The sequence below is a fragment of the Ochotona princeps genome, chromosome 6, assembly GCF_030435755.1.
Source record: "Ochotona princeps isolate mOchPri1 chromosome 6, mOchPri1.hap1, whole genome shotgun sequence".
Lineage (NCBI taxonomy): Eukaryota > Metazoa > Chordata > Mammalia > Lagomorpha > Ochotonidae > Ochotona > Ochotona princeps.
In genome coordinates, this window is record NC_080837.1 from 43,309,755 (window position 1) to 43,334,809 (window position 25,055).

At 41.4% G+C, this 25,055-nt stretch overlaps 2 protein-coding genes and 1 non-coding gene across 6 annotated transcripts in view; 1 reads left to right on the forward strand and 2 right to left on the reverse strand.

The window, feature by feature from the left end:
* Positions 1-22,425, reverse strand: part of FMN1 (formin 1) — a 395,926-nt gene extending 373,501 nt beyond the window's left edge. For 3 of the 4 annotated variants that reach the window (XM_058666110.1, XM_058666106.1, XM_058666108.1), the window contains exon 1: positions 5,489-5,546. The gene's annotated coding sequence lies outside the window, so the exon portion shown is untranslated. Of the gene's footprint in view, positions 1-5,488; positions 5,547-22,317 lie in introns of those variants that run through there. The other variant, XM_058666107.1, reaches the window with a different exon arrangement.
* A 171-nt stretch (positions 22,426-22,596) lies between these two features.
* The window catches only part of RYR3 (ryanodine receptor 3), a 602,723-nt gene continuing 600,264 nt past the window's right edge, over positions 22,597-25,055 (forward strand). Inside the window, exons 1-2 of the mRNA XM_058666116.1 lie at positions 22,597-22,683; positions 24,259-24,419. Coding sequence (XP_058522099.1) covers positions 24,411-24,419 — 9 coding nt within the window. The 5' untranslated portion in view covers positions 22,597-22,683; positions 24,259-24,410. The remainder of the gene's footprint in view (positions 22,684-24,258; positions 24,420-25,055) is intronic.
* Positions 24,070-24,172, reverse strand: LOC118759316 (U6 spliceosomal RNA). The gene has a single exon (XR_004996113.2). It is a non-coding gene; the product is annotated as a U6 spliceosomal RNA (small nuclear RNA).

Genomic DNA, 25,055 nt, shown 5'->3' on the forward strand with positions numbered 1-25,055 from the left:
GGAAGTTTTAAGTGGTTGATGGAGCCCTATATAAATAGGAAAGAGCTAAGGTCAAACATAAGGTATTATTAGTGCTATTAATGAGGACTCATTGAGACCTATATATAAAATGACTGGTGCATTATTAAACTTGCATAGGATGAAGAAGCAACAAGTGAGAAAAACTCAATTAAACATATGGTTTATACAAATAAAGGTAAAACAAAAACATCAAAATGGAATAGGTTTCTCTGGAAGGCTACTATTAGACACTTTCAAGTGCATGTTACTGAATGTTTGATACAAGATTTTAGGATTAAGTCATTATCCAACTAGTTCTACAGACAACATCAATCCTCTTCCCTCTCAAATTCCCATCATTTCTACTTTCTGGTGACTTTATCTCCCAGAATGTCTGAATGTTCAGATGAGTTTGCCTTTTAAAAGTATGTCCAGCGCATGGCACAAAGGCTCAGTGGCTAAAATCCTTGCCTTTGCCTTGCACATGCTGGGATCCCATATGGGCGCTGTTTTGTGTCCTGGCTGCTCTACTTCCCATCCAGTTCCCTTTTGTGGCCTGGGAAAGCACTAAAGGATGTTCCAAATCCTTGGGGGCCTCCACCCACGTGGAAGACCTAGAAAAGGCTCCTAGTGCCTGGCTTCAGATGGGTTCAGCTCTGGCTGTTTTGATCACTTGAGGAGTAAAGCAGTAGACAGAAGATCTTTCTCTCTGTCTCTCCTATTCTCTGTAAATCTGCCTTTACAATAAAAACAGAATGAATATCTTTTTTAAAAAAGAACCATATCCAACCTGAGCTAACCTTCTCTAGATTCAAGAACATACGTTCTTGAAAAGGTGAAGAATCTTTTTCTTTCTATGTCCTATTATATTTCGAATTACAAAATCTTTAGTCCCAAAAATTGGACCCCATATCCATTAACATATTATTGAATCAGTTAGATGATTTGATTCCTGAACACATGTAATTTGATCCATGATGTCTTAAGTGTATATAGACCAATATTAGCCATTAGATTCTTGGGGGTATAAGATCAAATTCAGCAAATATCATTTAATTTTTCATGTTTGCAACTTCTATAGTCTCTGGATGTTACTAATGACAGATCTCTCTGTGTGGGTGACTACCTCAAATATAGGAAAGAGATGGACAATCAGAAGTCTTTCATGTTGTACACTCTCAAGGCTTGGTTCAATCAGGATTTCTATCTCAAACTCTGGATTATGACTTTTGGGGTTCATTTCCATGGAGGAGAACTTTCTGATAGAGAGAGGTTTTCCTGACACATGCCCCTGTCACTTAGTAAAACTAAGATTCCATTCAGAGGAAAAAAGATCCCAAATGCCAGTCATGGTGAATTCCTAGGTTACTTCTTGGGAAAAAAAAAAGGAAAAAACCTCAGCCCCAGTCTTCCAAGCCACTGTATCATCTGTTCTCATCTTTCATTGCTTCTGTTTTACAAGAAGTCCAAAAAGGCAGCCCCTAGTTCTCTGTCTCTAGTCTCCATTTTCTTTGCATTTAAAAAAAAAAAAGGAATGTCTTAAAAAAAAAACTTGCAAAACATTTCACCCAGTGCTGAGCCTGCAGCCAAGGCACTAAGTAGGAATATGAAGAGTGTTTCTAAATTTTGGCTCTTGGATGAAAAGCAAAGGAACAATCTTTATCTTTCAATAGTTAAGATAATTTATTACCTCTTAGTGATCATTGATCACATATTGGTCTTCACTTCTAACACACTGATTTTCACATATCAAAAAATTTGAGGTAGAAACTATTATGATTAACCCCATTTAGCAACAACAACAATGATAACAATAATAACTTACCTAGGATCCCACAGCTGGTAAGCAAACTGAGTTGCAATTTGAATCCAGCTGGTCATAGCAGAGCACTGGCTGTTAAAAATCAATTACAGTATTGACCAGGTCTCTGAGTCTCATTTGGATTACAGATTCTCTCATTCACTAATTCTGATGCCAGTCACAGAATACAGAGCACTCACCCCTTGTACCACTTGTCCAGGATAGATCAATCTTTTCAAGAGATAGTTTCCACCCCAGCAGCGAAAGTCAAGAAAAAGAGCAATGAATTTGGAGTCAGAAGACTTGGATTCAAGTCAAGCATTGCCGAGTCAATCAACTTCCCTGCACCTCAGCATCCTCATCCGTTAAACACCTTTTCACTCACCTATTTCTGGTACAATTCCACAAATGCCTCCCGACAGAGAAATGGAGTCCACTCACCACATTACTGTTCTAAGTGGATTAAACTCAGAACACACATGCAATCAGAAACCAGACTTCTAGAGCTAGAAAAGATGCCAGGAAAAAGGCAAGGGTGGAAGCAGGTAAACGAGATAATCTAAGAAATTTAGATGCAGGGGATGGTGGTGTGAGGAATCATCAGTCATGTAAGAACTAAAAGAAAAGCAAATGAAATACTCAAATAAGTAATAGCAATGACTGTAAAAAGAGTTATATAATGAGTGAGCAACTTTAAGCATATTATTTCCACCTCTAACCCCAAGGAAAATTCAGTTAGCCTTAAATGAGACTGAGGGCACAGCCATTGCTGCACCCAAGTACACCCTAGGCTTTTGAGTTGGCTTCAGTCAAGCAGTGGCCCTTAACATATACCATCTGAAGAAGTGCCTTTAGTCATTTCCTGCCAGACTATGGATAAAGGCAAAAAACTTCAACTAGCAAATTCTGATCTTTCTCATGATCTTTCATGCCACCCTAAACCAAGTTACAGTGCCTCGGACACTGCTCTAGGTCTCAAATCTTGATAGCCATCTGTCAGAATGTTTGGCTCCATCCTAACAGTGCCTATCAACTCAGACTGTGAGCTGTCTCTGGACTCCGCATCTCACAGTGTTGCTGTCAGAATATCCCTCCCTCCCAACCATTATCACAGCTTTAGGAATTATTTTGCCTAGGTTAAACTCCAGCTCCCCCATTTAGCATGGTATCTGCACACAACGAAGTCATCTCTATGTGTCTCAACTTCTCATCCCTACAATATAGTTAACAATACCTGAGAGAAACATTGATATTTAGAATACAGTATCTGACACAGAGTAGTGGCTACTTCAGTAACTATTCCATTATTGTTGTCTCATGCTCAGGCTTTCAGAAGCAAGGGAAGCAGACTCACGAACCAGGTCACTAGGGTTACCACTTAACCCTGCCTCCTATTGCCAATGAACAGGCCTTAATGTATTTTTCCTGTTTAATCAAATTTCCCCTAAGGGCAAGTATTGTTATCATCACCATCATCATATTCCCTACATTATATGCCTTTAAAATGGCAGACATTCAGTAAATCACGGATGTTTTAAATATCTTTAACTGAAAATACAAGTCTACCTTGCATCTCTTTCAGAAAATTTAACCATACTAATGTCTGTAGCCAATATTAGTGATTCAGGATGGCTTGAGCTTTACTGCCTAATACAATAATAATCAAAGCAGATAATAAAATTGTCCTCAGGAAGAAAATTGATTTTCTATCATTATGAAGCAGAAAGAGAAAAATACGTAAAACACAAAAGAGCAAATTAGAGACTAAAAATTACATAGATAGCAAAATTCCCATTACAAATACAATTAAATGGTAGTAAGTAACATGAAAAGTGAGGAAAAGAGTTTTTAAAAAAGATTTTTTTATTTTTATTGCAAAGTCAGATATATAGAGAGAGGAGCAGAGACAGAGAGGAAGATTTTCCGTCTGATGATTCACTCCCCAATTGACCATAATGGCCAGAGCTGTGTTGATCCAAAGCCAGGAGCCTGGCACTCTTCCAGGTCTCCCATGCGGGTGCAAGCTACCAAGGCTTTGGGCTGTTCTTAACTGCTTTCCAGGTCACAAGCAGAGAGCTGGATGGGAAGCAGGGTTTCCGGGATTAGAACTGGTCCCATATGGGATCCCGGCGTGTTCAAGGCAAGTACTTGAGCTTCTAGGCCACTGTACCAGGCCCCAAAAGAGATTTTTTTTAAATGTTCCAATACTGAGCAAGCAAGGGAAACAGATTTATGAAAATGTGACATATCTCTGAAAGAAGTAAGATTTCAGAATTCTAGCATAAACTGAAAGTCTCTATATTTGTGCTTATTCTGCTTCTACAATCTTTATGACTCAGTGTCTGACTACCTTCAACTCTCTGCTCAAGTGACAGTTCATTATAAAAGGCCTCCCTAGTCACCCAATATAAACAGTGCCCCTTCCCCCATCAGTCTTGAGTCCCTTACCCCGACGCATTTGTCTCCAACAGAAGCTGTCATCTGCTCCATTACATCACCACTGATTATTGTCTCTTTACACAACTATGGAATGTAACTGTTATGAGAAGACAAGCCTTGGGCAAACCTTTGGCACAATGATTAAGATGACATTTGGGATGACTACATCCTGTATCAGACTGGCTGTGTTTAGGTCCTGGCTCACTTTCTTGAAACTGGACATAACTCAAGCATTTGGATTTCTGCTACCTACATACGGAATTTAAATGTAATTCTGGGATTCTGGCTTCAGCCTGGCTCAACCCTAGCCATTGTGGCCATTTAGGAAGTGAGTAAATCAATGGAATAAAGGTCTCTGCTTTCTCTTTCTGTAGCAATAACCTTCAAATAAATAAACAAATCTTAAGAAACAAAGAAAGAAACAAACAAAGAGAGAAACAAGAAAGAAAGAAAAAGAAAGATGATGCTCAATAAGAATCCACCTGCTGATAGCCGAGCATGATGGCTCAGTGGCTAAATCCTGCTCCAGGATCCCATATGGGCACTGGTTTGTATCCCAGTGGTCCCACTTCCCATCCTTCTCCCTGTGGCCTGGGAAAGCAGTCAATGACAGCCCAAAGCCTTGGGACCTTGCACCCATGTGCGATACTCAGAGGAAGCTTCTGGCTTCCCAGCTTTGGATCAGTTTATCTCCAGCCATCGTGGCCACTTGGGAAATAAATCAGCTGATGGAAGATCTCTCTCTGTCCTTCTTTCTCTCTTATTCTGCTTTTGCAATAAAAATAAATAAATCTAGAATCTGTAAGCTGAGTAATCTAGTACAAATACATAAATGTAAAGTATTTATAGTAGTGCCTGCTACACAGTAAGCCCAGATAGTCATTTCCAGTAGGAACAGAAGTAGATGTAGTCCTCTCTCTCCTCTCAATTCCTTTTGATTGTTTGGTAACAAACTTTTCTGCCTTAAGCAACTAGCAAAAAAGTAGGAAGAGTCAGATAAGCGTGTCTGGAAGGGGATAAGCTCTCAAATCTGGGAGTGGAAATATTTAGTAGGTGGCTAAGAACTACTAATATCCTCTGGTACAGCAAAATGAACATCAAACATGGATGCAATGCAAGGCACAACAGTAAGGCTGGAAGCAGGAGGCTGAGGCAGAGGCAGGGCACAGGAGCTCAGGGACAGCACGCAACCTGACAGTGAGCAGAAGGTGCCGACACTGAGGAAATCCAGTTCATCCACCTTCTTACCTAGATTGGTCTTCACTTGGACAGATTCCAGAAGCTGAGATATCAAAAACGTGATGCCACCATGCCTGTATAAAAAAAAATAAATATATTGATAAGAATCAGGGCTTACTGAAAACCATTTGTACGTCAGGGGACACTGTCTTGGGTTGGCTCTTATGTGCTGAGACATCAATCCAAAGAGGATGTCAGAAAAACCAAGGAATCACAATGCCAACTCTTTTCTTCTGGAATGCAAAGAGGAAAGAGAAACCCTGCATCTTCCATGAGATAACCTGAAACTCTCACCTGAATCACTGCCTTTCCTGTGAATGAGAGATTTCCAAGACACAGATCCCTCAAAACCAGCAATGTCTCAAGCCAAGGAGCCTCAAGCTGGCCACCCTACCACTGAAGCACCTTCATGGCTGTCTATTCTCACTACTAATTGATCATACCAGAGCAATTTCCTCAGAGGAGAAAATCTGACATGTCACCACCTACCTCATTCACACACAGTCAGATCCCCTCTGTGACTTCCTTGCTCTTCAGGCAGATTCCAACCTTCCCAATGACTTTCAAAGGCCTATGCCATCAGGCTTCTACCTGCTTTGAACAGCTTCATTTGGCACTTGCACAGTCAGATAACCTTTCATTGAGTGCCTCATCTACAGGCCACTCCTTGCGGCTGAGGGGGCTCCATGATGCTGTTTGCTCTGCAGAGAACATGATCTCCTTCCCTGTTTCCCATAGCTTCATCTCCATGTTTTTCAGACCAGAGCTCCATCACTGACACTATTTCAGAGATGTCTCTCCTGATTTCCCACAGCACACACAGCTCCTCTATGCCCTTTTGGAGTTGCAGTCACTGCTGTGCCCTCCACATCAGTTATACACCAGTCGCTGCTTGCCGCAAACACCTGTCACTTCCCCACCAATGGCTATCTTCTACCCACTGCAGCAGTATCCCCTGCAAACAGACTAGTATCGAATGAGATTAGAGTAAAAGACAGGAACCAGATCAGGCAGACTTTGAAGGCCATGATGTAGAGTCTACATTTTGTTCTAAATCCAGTGGGAAAATATTGGCAGGTTTTAAGCTGGCAAGAGACAAAATCTGATTACATTTTAAAGGTCACTCACTATATGGAAAATAGGCTGCGAAAAGGGCAAGCATGGAAAGACTGAACAGTGAGAGGTTACTACAGTCACCAAGATGATTTTTCTAGAGGGAATTGTTGGAAGGACAACTGAAAGCATAATGAGAACAGTTTTGGGTTTATTTTGTTTTTAGCACAGAAGCTGGAGCCATCAGGTTAGGGCCAGCTGTACAACAACGACTTCACTGGCAAGGCCTGACATCAAGTTCAACCAACCTGGTTCTCAGAATGGGGTTCAAGTTGTACTGCTCTTACAGTTTGTATATATGAAGCAGGGATAAACAATGTGTAAACAGATACGATGTACCTGTGGTATGAACAATTCATATGGGGGAGGAAATCAGGGAAAAAATATCTAAAAGAGGGAGATAATAGAAAAAAGAAAAAAAAAACAAAATTGACTATGAAATGTTTTGGGAGCATCATACAGGCTCCTTCGCTGGTTAATGATTGCTTTAATGCTGGCCTGGGATGGCCTCTGGCCTCCTGGACCATCAGTTCTAAAACTACCCTATCCCCTCACATTTCCTCAGCACTATGCAGACACTGCCTCATTCACCTTCTCAATGGCAAGATGGTCCAGTAAGATAAGATGTCTATTTGCAAGCTGGCCTCGCTGAACACAGATACTCCTGTTTGGGCACTCTCAAGATGCTCAGTGCAGGAAGGAAGTTTCAGCAGTTGCATAGCATAATGCAGGTATCATACACTTCATCAGAACCTCTTGTTCCATGTTTTGTTTTTCTCTTTTCCCAAGACTCCATCTACCGCTTACCAGATGAATTCCTATGCTTTCAGCAAAGCCCAAGTACAGATACATATTCCCTTAGAAATCCAGAAAGAAAAACTAGTTTGTGTATCCACAGCACATGGTAAAATGACAGGGATAGTTATGACTTCTTAACAGAGTTTACAGAGAGGAGAAACAGAGAAATCTTCTATCCACTGGTTCACTCCCCATAAGGCCTGGATTTGGGTCGATCTGAAGCCAAGAGCCAAGAGTCAGGAGCTTTCTCTGGGTCCCACATGGGTGAATGGACACAGTGCTTGAGCCATCCTTCACTGCTTTCCCAGGCCATAGATAGGGAGCTGCATGGGAAGTAGAGCACCCAGGGCTTGAACTGATGCCCAGCACCACAGGTGGAGGCTAAACCCATTATGCTATAGTGCTGGTTCCTGACTGCTACTTCATGAGCACTCGTGGTAGGCATTATGGTAAGCACTTTACTTGTATCAATCTAATCCTTGTACTATTAGTCCTATTTCAACAGATAGGAAACTGAGGCTTAGAGAAGTAACATCTTGCTTGAAACAGATCAGCATAAAGTGTGATAGAAGTAGAATGGAGATCCAACATCAAGCAACCTCTCTTCCTCTTGACAGAGTTACACTATTATGGGTTATATAATCAGCATTCCAAGTGCCTCTTTCCCCTATTGCTAACAACACAAGCAACCCAACTCTGGTGTTATAAAGATGAATTTTACAATAAATTCCACTGTTCACTTTCAGGATATCACTTACTGAGAATGAGCTTCTTTGTCTACAAAATAGAGACAATAAATGCCTATATAACAGATTTGTTACCAAGATAAAATTATATATAACTTATAAAGCATTTACCCAAGTTAAATGACATACAAAAGCATATTCAATTAAACCAGTTTTAATTGAGAGCCTATGGAGTGCCAGGTGTTATGGTGAGCACTGAAGATGAAGAAGTAATAAAATATCTGGTACAGAGATAACATTTTAGAAACCTAGGATGTGTTAGTTTCTCTCATTTCATGAAGACAGGACCGTGGGTTACTCAGTATTGAATTTCTATAGTTCAGCAATGTCTTCTTCCAAATAGATACTCATTAACACAATAGTGCATCAATGATGATGGTTTACACAACTTCAGATACCCAAAGTACTGGGAATTGTGAATGATTATGTCAAGTTAGCAGGCAGACACTTATCACATAGTAGATAAAATAGATGAAAGTGCAAAGATACCATATTCAGAGGTAGTATATTTTAAATTCATTTTAGAGACATATATTTTTACTTGAAAAGCATATTTGCAGAGAGGAGAAAGAGAGACAGATCTTCTATTCACTGGTCCACTCCTCAAAAGGTCACAACAGCCAGAGACAAGTCCATTTGAATCCAGAAGCTTCTTTCAGGTCTCCCACTTGGATGCAGGTCCCAAAGTCTTGGGCTATACTCAGCTGCTTTCCCAGGCCCTAAGCAGAGAGCTAAATCAGAAATGGAGCAGCTGGGACATGAACTAGTAGTGCCCATAAAGGATGCTGGCACTTCCGAATGGAGGAGTAGCTTATTGAGCCATCATGCCAGTCTCAGCATACGTTAAATTCATTTAAGCACAGAACAACTACTAAGCAATTCTTAAAATGGTACTCAAAAAATTGATTGTTAAGGCCTGAATTATGTAGAATTAGTAATACATTTGCTAATACTCAGGAGGTATAGACAAAAACAGGTAAAAACTGCAAAACTGCTATCTTTCACAAAAGAGGGCTGAGGGGCTGACACTGTGGCACAGCACATCAAGCCATCCTCAATGTTAACAGAACACCTTATCAAAGCTCTGGTTTGAGTCCTGGCTGCTCTGCTTCCAAACCAATTGCTTACTAATGTGCTTGGAAAGCAGAAGACAGCCCAAGTGCTTACATCTCTGTCAACTATGTGGGAAATTCACATAGAGTTTCATGGTCCTGGCTTTGGTTTGATTTAACCCTGGCTAGGGACCATTTGGGGACTAAACTAACAAATAGAAGACACCTTTCTCTCTTTCATTGTAACTCTGCCTTTCAAATAAATAAAATAAATCCTTTATTAAAAAAATAGAACTGACTAGAGAATCAAGATGGTGGATTGGGTAAGGATACATTTAAACACGGAGAAACATTAGCCAGTGTGAAGCAGAGAGGGTACATTCCAGGAAATAGGAGAGGACAGAACGACAGCAGAGGGGCATCTGGAGACTGACAGACACAGAAAAGCAGCAGACACAATGGTGTGGTATTGCAGTGACTGATACCCCAGAAATGTGAGAAAGGTTGTACAGACAATGATACAGCCTCAGCATGGTATCACAGAAGGTAGAGACTGGTGAGCCAGGAGCTGGGCTACAGAGACCATAGTGGATGTTTAACATAAGAACCCAGACGTGGAACTCACTGGAGGGAGTGGCACAAATAACTGAAAACAAAGAGCCATATACCAACCACAATAAGTAAAATCAAACTGTAGACCTGTGGGTGACACAGTTTAGAAACCTGCCCCAAAGAGAAGAATCTGCTAATCAGAAGTATAATGACCAAGAGCAAAAGAAGAGACAAAGGCACAATGAATATTGTCAACCTCAGAGTTAACTGAAGAATATGTCGAGAAAATGGGGGATACAGAGTTCAAAACACTTGCAATAAAGCTTCTTATCAACAACGAGAAGCACATGGTACAGGAGTTCAAGAAATTTAAGGAATATGTCACACAGGAAATGAATCAAATGAAAACCGATACATTAGAAATGAAGAATACAGTGGAACAAATAAAAGTACAGAGGAGAGTCTCCAAAATAGAATGAATGAAGCAGAAGAAAGGATTTCAAATTTGAAGATATTTCCTGTCACTAGGGGGAAATAAACAAATAAACTGGAAGCAGAGCTAGGTCAAGCTAAAAAAAAGTAATCAAGAATTGAAAGACACAACTAAAAGGTGAAATATAAGAGTCATGGGAGTCCCAGAAGGTGCAGAAAGAGAAACTGGGTTTAAAAATGTATTTAATGAGGTCCCAGTGCGATAGCGTAGCAGTTAAAGTCTTCGCCTTTAACACACCCCGCGATCCTATATGGGCACCGGTTCTAATCCTGGCGGCCCCGTTTCCCATCCAGCTCCCTGCCTGTGGCCTGGGAAAGCAGCTGAGGATGGTCCAAAGCTTTGGGATCCTGCACCTGCATGGCAGATCCAGAAGAGGCTCCTGGCTTCGGATTGGCTCAGCTCCAGCCACTGCGGCCGCTTGAGGAATGAGCCATAGGACGGAAGATCTTCCTCTCTGTCTCTCCTCCTCTCTGTATATCTGCTTTTGCAATAAAAATAAACCGTTCAACATGTATTTGATGAAATAATAAGGGAAAATCTCCCTAATCTAGAGAAAGAATTGGGAAACAACATCCAGGAGGGGCACAGAACTCCCAACAGGCTTGACCAAAAGCGATTTTCACCACGACACCTGTTAATCAAGCTCTCTTGAACAGAACATAAGGAAAAGATCCTTAAATGTGCACGTGAAAAAAAATCAACTGACATATAAAGGAATGCCAATTAAACTCACAGGAGATCTCTCACAGGAAACTCTACCGGCCAGAAGAGAATGGAGCCACATATTTCAGATTCTAAAAGCAAAAAATTGTAGGCCCAGGATAACATACCCAGCAAAGCTTTCCTTTGTTTTTGAAATGAAATAAAATTCTTCCACAGTAAAGAAAAGTTAAAAGAATTTGCCTCTTTCAAACCTACCCTATAAATGATACTTAAAGATATTCTCTTGACAGAGAAGAGAAATAGTACCCACCAAAAACAAGGGCAAATGTGAAGAACATCTCAGTAAAACAACAACAGAAGACTAAATCAATGAACACCTACTGCTAAATGACAGGAGCAAATTACGACCCATTCATATTAACCTTGAATGTGTTGTAAATTTCTATTTTTCTTTCTGTTGTTGATTTTTTAAATTTATTTTTTTATTGATTACATTGTATTATGTGACACAGTTTCATAGGCTCTAGGTTCCCCCCCATCCCTCCCTCAACCTCCCCATGGTGGATTCCTCCACCTTGTTGCATTACCACAGTTCAAAATTAAGTTGAGATTCTTTCATTGCAAGCAAAAACCAACATAGAGTTCAGCATCATATTGTCCAGATAAGTCCAACGGTTTCTTGGGGAGACCATCTCTGGTCTGAAGGTAGAGCTGGCAGAGTATTATCCCGATCAATCAAAAGCTCCAACATTACTTCAGTAACATTTATAATGTTATGGAATTAGTTGACATGGTATTGAGTAACCAATATGTTAAAAGAGAAAAAATAAAGAATGCAAGTTCTGAACCACATCCTGTGACTTCTACATTGACATTTCAATTATTAGTTTATATACAACTGGGTTCTATACACCTTAAAATGGCTATAGATTACTATTCAGATGTCTCATGTCTATTTTAATTTTAGTACTTAGCAGTTTATAGCGTTGAAGCATGATTTTGCTGAACCTGGCTGTTTTTCGGGTAGTCTAACTCTGTAACTCTAACAAGACATATGTCAACAGTTTAGGTGAACAGTTTTAGGAGGGGTATGCAGAGAAATCTTCAATACTCCAGTAAGGAGTCATTAATCTTTGTGTCCCGGTGAGTTATAAGTGCATCCCTGCTGACCGTTTCCTGTCTGTTTCTAAGCTTTCCTTGCTGTTCTCTATCTATTCTAGTTTTTTGTTTGTTTGTTTGTTTTTATTGTGGCTTTTCATTTAAGGGAATGTATAGTAACTGTAATGAAGATTATCATATCCAGATGTGAGGATGCAATGCAGTATGCATCTCTACTTGTTGACAAAGATGGACTCCCAATGAAACTGTTAACTATATTTTGATGATAGGATGCTGGACTCTCTGTCATTGTCCTTGCCCACAATGTTGGACATATGACCGCTTATGAAAAACTATACTATAGTAATAATAATATAGGGGAACTCGGGGTGGGGTGGGGGTAAGGGAAATCCCAGGGCCTATGGAACTGGTTCACAAAATGATAATACTAATTCTAAAATGAAGCAAAATAATAAAATAAAATTTTTTTAAAAAGTAAAAAATAAAGTAGAGCTGACTAATAGTATATTAAGAAATAACTTAATAAAACAAAAACACAATAATAAATGATTCCAAATATATGATAATTTTTTCTGGTTTCAGTTCCTTTTCTTTCTGTTGCTTGAAACTCAAGAAAAAATAATGTACTACTTCTGTTATAAGCAGCATCTTGACTGACTTTTACAAAACAACTTCTACCTAGACATCTATTCAGATGGATAGATGTCTGAAATGACGTTCAACTTACTATTAACAATGGGAATTGTAGTAATTTAAATTATTTTTAATTACCTTTATAATTTCTGCCTTTTTTGAATACTTGATCATCATCACGTCATTTTAAAGTGTGTGATTCCTTGAAACAGAAAAATTACAAATACGCTAAGAAGTAACATGCTCTAGTAGCAACAGAGATCATTTTTTATTTTCATCTTTGTTCTTTGTTGTATTTTAACATTATAAAAATATTTTAAAGGAATTTTATATTATTCTATATTTTATACTTTACATCCATTGTTTTTCTATTTCCATTACTAATAGAGTGTGTATTTTCACTTATGCTGGAGTGTCTTAAAAAAAACTACTTTAAAATCCAAGACATAATTCTTTCATGCTCTTTATAACTGCAATCTGAATATAATAAATGGCTATAAGGATGTTGACTTTTTTGAATGTTTTCAGATGCAAGAACAAGAGATTATAAAAGAGATTATGACATTCCCATGTCAAGTGACCTCTGATAGAGTCTTTCAGATCAGGATTTTCAAACTAAGTTACTCTTCTTAACCCTGAACAATGATTGAACATCAGCATCTGTTTGCTGTGGGTGACAAGCTAGACTAACTCAGTGTTGATAGCCTAGTTAAGGATAACTATTTAAAGAACACAATGATTACATGGCTGTTAAAGGGTTTAGCTAATGCATGATGCATTAGAGGCGGCAAACAAACTATTTGAGCTGCCTGTTAGGATTTGGTCAAAAGGACCACAATAAACATTTTTTCTACTTATTTACGAGAAAAGTTAAGATTTTCATTCATTCCTTAAATATAAAGAAATCCATTCAATTCTATGTATAAATTCAACATTTCCTGTTATTTTATATTGTACTAACATCACACTAGGTTTTTTCAGTGACAGTAAGCCAAAGGCCATGAAAACTTTAAGCACTGTTATAATCCCAATTTAGAGACAATAAAGCAATTTTTTGCTCACCTTACTTTTTGGAAATATCTTCTTTCAAAGAAACTCTATAACCAATGTTTCATTTCATTTTTTAAGGGAAGATTTTCATAAAATTATGTGAATAAAATGCCTTTTTTATTCTATTAAAATGTAGTTTGGTATTTCAAGTTTAAAGATGAGAACCTAGATTTGGTCACTAAAACACTGCTCCACTGTTTCTGTTGCTTCCCCGTGTCTGTGGGTCTCCAGGTACCGCTCTGCCACCGACCTGCCCTCTTCCAGTTCTTGAAATATGTCCTCCCTGCTTCATCTTAATTATTTCCCATCAATTTAAACATAACCTCACCCTATACCACCATCTTGCAAAACCAGTGAGATCTTATATTTGCAGAAAATTTAGGCATTATCCCCTTTTTGGCCCACCACAGTTACCTAGTACCTCTCCTGCATTGCAACACTTATGAATGGCCATTCAGGGTCATCCTGAGCATCTAGTGTGGTTGCTCTCTTAAGCAGAAACCTCATGGCATTCCAAGTAGCTCTAAATGCAAATAAAATTTCTCCACAAAGTGATTTCCGTTAAGGCAGAGTTACAGAGAAAGATCTATCTTCCATCTGCTGGGTCAAACCCCAAATAGCCCCAGTGGACAGTTTTGAGCCAGTCCAAAGCCAGGAGCCAGGAGCCAAGTGTTTCTTCTGGTTCTCCCATGTGAGTACAGGGAGCCAAGCACTTGGGCCATCTTTCACTTTCCTTGGCACATTCGCAGGGAGCTGGATGGGAAGAAGAGCACTCAGGACTCAAGCTGTAGCCCAAATGGGGTGCCAACGTTGCAGTCAGTGACTTTACCCAATAAATTACAATATCGGTCCCAAATTTCAGACTTTGTTTTAAAGATTTATATATTTTCATTTGAAGGACAGATTTTACAGAGAAGGAGATACAGACAAAAAGTCTTCCATCTGCTGCTTCACTCCCCAAATAGCATCAACAGCCAGAGCTGAGATGACCCAAAGCTTGGATCTAGGAGCTTCTTCTGGGTCTCCCACATGAGTGCCTAGTCCCAAGGAGTCGGGACATGCTCGACTGCTTTCCCAGATAATAAACAGGGAGCTGGATGGGAAGTGGAGCAACCAGGATACAAACCAGTGCTGATATGGGATGCTGGTTCCACAGGGCATAGGATTAGTCTGATGTGCTACAGTGATATACCCTCTGATTTCAGATTTCTAATCTAGTGTAACTAGTTTTGGTCAGGGAAAGGAAAATCGATATGGACAATACAAATGTCCAAAACTACTGTACTACTACAGTAATGTTCACAGATAGGAACCTATGTTTATTTCTCTTTCTCCTTGTATTTTCCCTATTTAGTTGAGTCTCACTAAAGCAAATTTTAAAACTGGTACTCACCCACATCACTAGAATTTACAACCAAGAAAAGAAAAAGAAAAGTAGCTTGTGAATGTTTCTGGATTTCTTTTCTAAAATGCTATACTCTTTAGAGGATCATGGGGAATTGCTTGGAATGATATTGATAGATATAGAAATGTAATAGCAGAATTATTTTCTCTGGGTTGTTGCAAAAAGAAGAGGTCCATGTAAACTTACAGAGGGTCACATCCAGGCCCTGATTATTGGCAGTGTCCCAGAAAGGCCACATGACACATCGAGAAACATTTGTGATATACCCAGGCTGATAGGACCATAAGAAATGCACCAAAAAAAAATTTGTAGATCAAGCATATGATCTGTCCAAGGCTGGAGTTGGCAATAACTGAGAAAACTGGATGGGCACTACAGTGGAACCTGTGTGGTCTGATGCCCAGATGGCCAAGAGAGTCATACCTCCCAATGCTATGGCACCAAGTCAGTACCCTGGGGCCTTCATCGACTCTGGGGGGCTGTAACCTTAAGAAAGACTTGTTCAATTTTTCCACCTTCCCTCCACCCCCATGCAAAAACAAAATAAAACAAAACAAACAAAAAAACAGCCTGAAATGTAAATTAACATGAAGTGTTTACAAAATAAAATAAACAAAAGGTAGAGAAACGATGATGGTGTCAGTGGTTAGCCTTAGTCTACTGGTTAAGATGCCAGTTAAGATGTTAGAATCCCACACTGGAGCTTCTGACTCTAGCTTCCTGCTAATGCAGACGTTGAGACAGTGATAATGGCTCAAGAAATTGGATTGCTGTCACTCATGTGGGAGACATGGATTGAATTCCCAGCACCTGAGTCTGACATCTGGCACAGACTGTTTCAGGTATTTAGGGAATAAACAGCAGATGAGAGCTCTTGCTCTATTTCCCTCTGCCTGTCAAATAAATAAAATAAACAGATTAGATATTTCTTATCTCAAACAAGATGAGGATTCTTACTTAAATGGAAAAGACAAGAGCAAAACAAGACTAGAGTAGCTCTGCTTTTTTTCTGTGTGTCTGTTGTGCTCTCTATGGATTTCATTCCATCTTTTTTTTTTTTTTTCCAGCAGTGGGATTTATATATTCCACACTGACTGTGATGCTCAAATCCTTTTTAAAAATGGCCTACCACTTCTTAAAACTCTTTGTCTATTTATGACATTTTCCTAATGCTATTCTGCAGGGTCCATGTCACAGCTCTACACACATTGTCTTAGACAATACATCCCTTCTCCCCTCTTCTATTTGTGCCTTTTTTCATGTGGCTGGAGAAGTAACCCCCTATACAATCACTTTGGAGCATTCAACCATCTCTTCACTTTGCATTGTCATCCACCCAATTCATGACTGTGATTTCAGGATTTTTGTTTTCCTAATAAGTTCTATGATGATTAAATTCCTGAACTTAGCTAATAACATAACAATTTGGCAGATATGGCTGTACTGTCACCAAAGACAAGGTGCAGGGGGAGCAGAGCACCCAAACTGAGAGTTGTCTGCTCTCTCAATTTTTGTAGTTGGCAGGGCTATTACTTCCTGAAGACAAGTTGAGTGATGTAATGGACAAAGCCCAGGGAGTCGGGTGACCTGAAGCTATTCTTAGCTGTACCACTGTGAAGGTGAGTAGCCTTGAGTAAGTCACTTTTTGTCTCATCTTAGTTTTTTCCACCATACAAGTAGATACATATTTTGTCATCTGCCTAGAGAATATCTGGGAAGAAGAGTTACAGGGTAAGAAATAAGAAACTACAATTTGGGGGAAAATTGCTTTCTATCAATCTGCTACCGTTTTCCAGAAGACCCTGTGGATTTTCGGTTCTTCAAATAAGCATGAATTAGGGTGAGCTTAAGACAAATCAGAAAATAACCTCAATACAAGGACAAGATGTCCTATTATGTATGATATAATAATTCATATTTATGGGAAGAGGGATGAATGGAAAGGAAATAGAGGATTCAGAAGCCCATTTAGGGTCCCACAGATAAAAGGTAGAAGGCACTACATTAGAAATAGGAATAAAAGGAGACAAGGACATTGGCAAACAAGCATAAAGCTGATGCCAGTCCTGCAGATGAATTTCAGTTCTTGCAGACCTTGTAGGCTTTTAAAAAAATTATTTGCAAAGCCTTCCAAATGTGAGCTAGGCTTTAATTCTTTTCTGAAGTGGCTGCCTTCATCTAAAAAGAGAATGGATAACAACTTTTATGCCTAAAAAAAGCAACTCTTACTTTCCACTAGATCCACACTCAGAATACTGAGCTATATTTATGGTTTATCCTGCTTAGAAAGTTTTAAAAACTTAAAACTAGGAATGTTCTTTGAGGTCTACCAGGGCACACACAGAAAACAGAATGCAGGCTCAGCAGTAAATTCTACCAGGATTCCCTTTGGAGCTATGTCCTTAAGCAAATACACTGAGCTCCATGAACCCTAACTCTCCCATCCGTACAGGAGATATGGCACCATTTACCTACTACATAGAAACATCAGCAGACCGGTATGGAGTCTTAAAATCCTCTATATTAAGACCATGCTGGAAACAGAAAGAACATGTCATTCATGCTCACCTCCTATTCTTAGAATAGATATTAAGGACATTATTGAATAGCAGTGGCAGTTCTCACGGAGGAGAAAGGTAATCGAATGCAAAATAGCAATTATTACAAATAATTCCATCCTAGTTCAAAACAATCCCAACACCATCAAACAGCAGTAAACCTGCTCTTCCACACTTAAACAAACTGAAACCCTGAAGAATCCTCAGGCCCCTAAGGAAGAGCTCTTGGGAAGCATAAGACATGATCATCCCCATACTGCTCAGAAAGGGTCTCTCTTACCCACAGACAACACCATTCATTCACACAATTTCATATGAACTTCATTTGCATAACACCAAAGTTTGGGAAGCCTGATCCCCCTTGCTCAAATAGCCAGTGTGTGGATCCCTAGAGAGGGTTTCTCCTAACAACCAGACACGTTTTTCTTGTCTGCATTCTTCTTTCTGTTTTTCCTAGAGGACATCACAGAAAAAGTGCCTGAGGCTGGGTGACTGTGGATACCCATACAGGTAAAAATGGCAACTGTGGCTCAAAAAGTTTTTAACAAGCATTGTTCTGTTCAGCAGGGTTGTACAGCACTGGTCTTCAGGTCACATCGTGTTCCTGGGCTTCTTCCACAAACAGGTGCACTAGAGCACTCCTATTGTGGCAAAAATGCTAGTCCTGGGACCCTGGCAGCAGCATCATAATGATGTTTCCTGTCCTACTTTCACAGCCTCACTATCCTCCCCTGCCTGTGGCTGTGTCTCTTACTTCTCAGTGAATGCCTAGATTCTGAGGACCAACATAAATTTTAAAAAGTCCTGCCACCTCCAAGATGTTTTTCTTCACTTGTATACCAAAAAGGCAAGAATAGTTTAGTTCAAAAGGTATGAGTTTTAAACAGCGAACTGTGACACTTTAGAAAGGAGAAATTGAAATAGTAAGATGGGATACCAAAGTCAGTTTTGATCAAGGTAAGGAAATAAGAGGTGGGTTAATTTAAGAACAAAACCCTAGGGAGTTCCTACATAGGTCTTATTACTTCAGGGAAATGATGAGAGAGCTTAAAGACCAAGTCTCTCACTCTCTCCCACCATCCACCATATACTAAGGCAGAATGTATTAATCTAGAGAAACACGGAAATCCACATTGTGCTGGGCATGTTTTTCTCTAGCCAGAGGACTAGAGAAACCTAACTGAGGGAATGGCCAATCTCCCAGACTGATTACTGTTTCTCTGTGTTGACAAAGTAAGATGGTTTGTAGCCTTCTTTATGTCTTCTCACTTAAATAATTATTATTTTCGGGGCCCACAGATGACTGCTTTGTCAGCACTTCAGCACAGACACACACTAAACACAGGGATGTGTCAGTTCCTTCACTAGGTTAGCCTGTTGGTGCAAGCTCATATTTGCTGCATGAGAACATAATTCCCATGGTTCAGCATCCCTGCAAGATCAAGCAAATCTGATTAAGGGCTGTAACTTTGTCAACACACAGGCTTGGGCCTGTTGAGAATTAAGCTGATTTTAAGACAGAGACCATGCACATCTAAAAATAATAGCTGCTGTTTATGTCCCCATCAGAGATTATGAATAATTTCCAAACATGAACAAACTACCAACAGTAGAAAGGCTACATGTTATCAACTATTCCTGGGGAATTTTCACAAAGTTTTAGCAAGAAAAACATTCTAGGTAAAATCATCTAAAACATACCACAGCCTACAAAGATATGTATAGTCCAAAGTCTTGACACAAAACTCAACTTTGAGGCACAGAAAATGAGGTAGGAGAGAAGCACTTCTCAATCAGTTGTTGATAATCATCACATCATGTTCCACTCTGCCTTCATTCCTCTTCCTTTAGGGACTGCTCCACCAATTCCAAATAAAAGTTGGAGAAAAGGAGAAAGGTTTTTGGATGTTATTTTTTTTTGGGGGGGGGGGAGAAAGTTTTTGAACAAAAGGAGAAAGTCCAGACTCAGAGCCACCCTCAGACAATCCTAGAATCTACGAGGCCCCACACCTTGACCAAAACATTTAGACTAGCCAAGTGGTTCCTGTGACAGAGTCCTCATTCATCGCTGTGCTTTTCTGAAATTTTACAAGATTTTGAAGTTGGAGGAAAAGGATGCTTCCTTTGGGTCACAGACGTAGAGGATATAAATCTAGAGCTTGTGAAGGTTGTAAAAGCACTGAGTCTGCTACAGGAAAGAATAAGGCCAACATACAGAAACAAGAACAGAACCCAAAGAGATGGACAAAAATCAAAAACAACCTCGAAACATCTGAGTCTCATGGCCTCCCCAGGGTAGGCCAGCTTCCCTACCAAGACAGTAGGTCATGGGCTCTATCACAGGACTCAAAAATGCTGTTTGCTCAGAACTCTTTCTGCTGGATTGCTATCACATGCAACAGAAAGATTCATAACTAACATAACTGCCAATATACTCCCACTGTCAAAGGGCTTCTCTAAATCAGACATAGCTGTTAACTCTTGTTTCTAAATGTACACATTGCTTGCTGTTTGCTATATGGGAAAGGAAAAAAAATTATTCTCAAAGAAGCAAAATACTGCAAAATACAAGTTTTTCCATAATGACAAGTTAGGATTTCTCCTATTCTCAGGAGCATTTGCAGAAAAGTAATTATGCCTCCCCTGGGCAGAAGCCAACACATACACCAGTGCTTCTGTTAAAGGCACAATTTATCAAGCTAGCACACTGAACAGCCAGGGAGAGAGCAGCAGCCTACAAGAGGCCCAGGGAGCCAAAAACCTTCTCCAAGGCTACATCTGTAATGCATCTCCATGCAGAGCAGGTGTAGCCCCTGCCCAGGTTGGCAAGAGAAATGGCTAGTCAACACAAGTGGCTGTCATCAGCATAACCTCTCTAAGATGCAGTACTAAGAGGAACCTGAAAACTACCACCCCACCCCATTGGCACGAGACTTAAAAAAGGAAAGAAAAAATGACAATGGGAAAGAACACACATTTTTTTCCGGACAGAACACTGGCCTTTATTCCTGTTCTTGGCTGCTGGTTTTTTTGGGGGGAGGGGGATGTTTGGTCTTTGGTTTTTGTTTTTTAACAGCACCTTCCACTAATTCCCCATAGATTATATGACAGGAAATACTAAGCATCTTACCTGTATTATTTCATTTCATTCTCATAAATTTTCCTAGGAGGCATGTATTATCCACATTTTACACAGAAGGGGATAAACTTCAAGAAGGGAAAGCACTTTGCCCAAATCACTCAATTATTGGCTGATCTAGGATCTGAACCCAGTCTAAGAAGTTTACAGGTTTAACCACACTGAGACACTACTTCCTAATGCTTGACTCAATCCATGAGGCCACTTTTCCTTGGCTCATCTATGGCATTTTACTCACTGTAATTACTATGGACTACAGTAAAGCTCACCGAATGACTAATAATCAATATCTCTAACCAAGGAGGCCTGGAACTTCAAAATACTCTTACAGCCACATCTTCCGCAATGACAGTCAATCTGGTATGTAACTCCCAGCTTATTTTCCCTCCTGAAAAGTGGCTAAGGCTGAGCTCCGATGCATTTTTTTAGTTAACCCTAGAAACAGCTGGGCAATGGTTGTTGGATGTCAGTAGTACACACCTGCTAGATGCTACCTGGTGGAGACAACGAGAACATAACTGTCCCTTCCAGGAGCTTGGATTCCCCCAGGCTGGCAGAGCACACGATGACACATACCCTCTACTCAAACATACTTCTTATCAACTGGGGCCACTGGGGAAGCCGGTCAGATGCTCTGCAAGTCCTAAGTCTGGACATGGACCTCTTAGGACTGAAGCTCCACACTGCACAGGCCTGTACAGCAGGCCCTGGACTCTGCATTCAGCCCACACCAGACACTCACAAAGTAGAAATAGAGAGGATTCAAGCAAAAGGTTTTCTTGACCCATCTTAACTGCAAGCAGGGTTAAAGAACTGCCCCTGGCTACTTGTCCTTGAGTTACAACAGGGTTCCGCTGCAGCTTTGGAGCGGAGTCACTGGCCATCAGATGGTGGCATGGTGGGGAAGGGTCCAGGTTAGCACTTACATGCCAGAGGACAGCTTTGGTGGAGGAGGACAGCTTTGGTGGAGGAGAACAGTTATAGTAGTGATGGTGGTGATGACAGAAATGGTGAGGTGAGTGTCACCCACATAAACAAGCCCGAAGCAGCAACAGCTATCCTTCTAGGCATCTGCCATCCTTATCACGAAGCTTCCAACCCGATTCCGAACCCACTGCGGCGCTCCCCGAGTGAGCCAAGCACATATAGATAGCTTCAAAATAGAGCGCAGCCACCTTCTCGCCCTCGCCCTTCAACCCCGTCCACCTTATCTGTGCCAAAGCTGGGAAGGAAACGGCACTGCATGAGTTCAGTAGGGATGGGACCTGAGGGCTAACGACAGGAATTCTGCAGCGAGAAGCCTTGAGTCGAGCCGGCAGGGTGAGCCCAGCCACGCACTCGGGGAGCAGTCTCGCTTGAGGAGCTGGACTAACGGACGCAGAAGGGGAGAAAGGTAAGAGAGCGTGACAGAACAGATCTGAGGAGAACCCTGAAGCCAGGGAGGCGGAGCGGACAGCCTGCGGTCGGGAAGAAGAGGCGGGGCAGATGGCCAGGAGGAAGCCCGGGGTGCTCTTTACCTGGCCAGGTGCGACAGCTGTGTCGGCTGCGGCTGGGTGCTGCGCTCCAGTACTGCGCCGAAGCGCCAGGCAGACGCGGCGCCCAACTCCGCCGAGGCCCCGCCCCCAGACGGAGGCCCCGCCTTCCTAGCACGCGCCGGCCGGACGAACTGTTTAGGGGCGGTGAGCAATCGACTGATGGGCAGAACGCCTGACCAATGAAAACGTGCAGCGCCGCCGCGCAAGGATAAAGAGGCGGGACAGGAGTTAGCGGAGCCCAATCAGCACCCGAGCAGCTGGGCCGGGCCGGGGCGCCGGGCGGTCACCCGGCGCCTCAGGGAATGGGCTGCCGAGTCGGAAGGCGGTAGTCGCTAGGCTTGGTCTAAGGTGGGCAGCCAGGGCAACCAGCAGTCGCGGGATCTTTGTCCCCGGTCACATGAAGGGTGCAGGTTCTGGGTTGGGTGGCAGAGATGGGGGAGGGGAACGAAACTGAGTCTTTCAAATTTCCGGGGGTTCCCACGCCTGAGAGGCGGTGTCGCCTCCGTCCAGTGACCGGGTCAGCGCCTCCTGCTCCGAACCTAGCTATTCTTGAGGAGAAGCTGAGGAAGAAAAGGCCAAGAAATAGAGTCCAAACATAAACGCACACCTGCATCTGGTCTTTCCTTAAGCAGCCTACTCCCGAGGCCTGCATGTTTTCTACCTTCCTCCACATAGAACTAGCAAGGTGGCTGGCGGGAAAACCATTTCGAAGATTAAACTCTAAATCTCTTAAGGCAAAAAAATAACCAAAGACTGAGTCTGGACGAGGGAACAGGCATGTTTGTTTGATAATCTCACAGGACTCAGCGGCCAGGCCTCTCCATGGGTTTCTGGATCCCACATAGGGGTCTCGCCTCAGCTTCCAGGAAAGCACGCTGACAAGACAGCAGACGATAGCCTAAGCCATTGGCCCTTGACAGCCAAGTAGCACACCTTGACTGAGTTCCCGGTTCCTGGCATTTGCCTGGGACAGCCTGGTACGTCAGGCATTTGGGAGAATGACCCAGTAACTGTCTTTGTTTTCCCAAAGATTCTGTCCTTCTTACAAATAACACTTATAGGGAATTTAGTATTATTATTGATAATATTAGCCAGACACTGATGGATATTTTGTATACTTCCATCAATCCTCACAGCCACCCTTCGTAAATTTCACTTATTGAAGAGAAAATAGTTTCCCAGAGGTCCTGTGTCAGTGTTGCTCAGTCGCATACCAGAGTACTTGAAAAAGTGCATGGAAATTTTAAGATAAGCTTACCTGGGTAAAAATCCGTAGTACACTCGGGCCTGGGTGCCGTAGCCTAGTGGCTGGAGTCCTTGCCTTGCTATGCACAGGGATCCCCAGGGGGGCAGTGGTTTGTGTCGGTTGCTCCACTTCCCTTCCAGCTTCCTGCCTGTGGCCTGGGAGGGCAGTCGAGGACGGCCCAAAGCCTTGGCGGGAGGGGGGCCGGGGGGGCGGGGGGAGGAGTGGAAGGGGGCGGAGGCTTCTGGCTCCTGGTTGCTGGCTTCTGACTTCAGATCAGCTCAGCCCTGGAGCTCTGGCCATTGTGGCCATTGTGGCCATTGGGGATTGGGCCAGCCAGCGGGTGGAGGATCTTTCTGTCTCTCCTTCTGCTTACAGATCTGACTTTCCAATGAAAATAAATACATCTTCAGAGAAAAAAAAATTCTGAACTCATGTAGTTTTTTTTTTTTCATAATATTCTTTATCCATGACCTTTTTGAAGACTCACGAAGTCAATGTCAGTACTAGGTCAGTATTTTCTCATCCTAGTGCAGTGACCATACTAATCTTCTCTGTATCATTCCAGGTTTTTTTTTTTTTTTACTACACATGCTGCTGAAGCGAGCATATTTCTCTTTTCAAAGCCATTGTTGTAAATTTAAAGAAGACTGAGCATCTGCACAACTCATTTTTTGCAGCTTTATTCTGTTTGCCTGGAAACCTGTGTTAGAGCTACCCAGATGCCACATGCCTGACTTGTGACACTGCTCGGAAACCCTCCCACGGCTGAAGCACCATCTCTGAGTCTTAGCTGCAATGGCTAATAGGAAGGAGCGGTGACTTGGGATCAATGGGAAAGGTAAATGTTTTCAGAGCTTGAACTCAACTAGATTTGAATTGATGCTGGAATCTTAAAGTACCAACCAAATAATACCGTAACCATGTGAGCTTAGTCCTAAAAGGAAAAAGAGAGTGATAACCCAGTCTCATCCTTGAATTGTTTTAGCAGACTTCTGAAGAGATTCCTAAACCTTAGTCTGTCTTTTAATCAGACCAGAAATATATCCTTACTCTAAGCTTGATGGTGGTGAGAAGGTGTAGGAGGTGGCTTAACGGGAAAGTAGAAGAAAAATATTTACCCAAAGAGCCGATTTATGTAAGCAAAATATAAATTTAGGATATAAATGACTACAAAAGTACATAGTAACAAGTCAGTGGGAAAGATATTTACACCTGCTTGGTTTAATAAGAAGTTATTGAATGCCTCCGCTATGTTAGAAATGATCTTAGACTCTAAGGATATACAGTTTTATAAAACCCATTTCTTGACTCTGTGAAGTATAGTTTAGTTGACAAGGACACAGCAGGGTAGGTATTGTCCCCATTTCACAGATGAGACTAGAGAACAGCAACCCAATCCAATCACTGTGATCTTCACAGTCGATGAAAGCCACTGTTGTTTTAAGTCAGCTGCGAAGTGCTTCCTTTCAAAGAG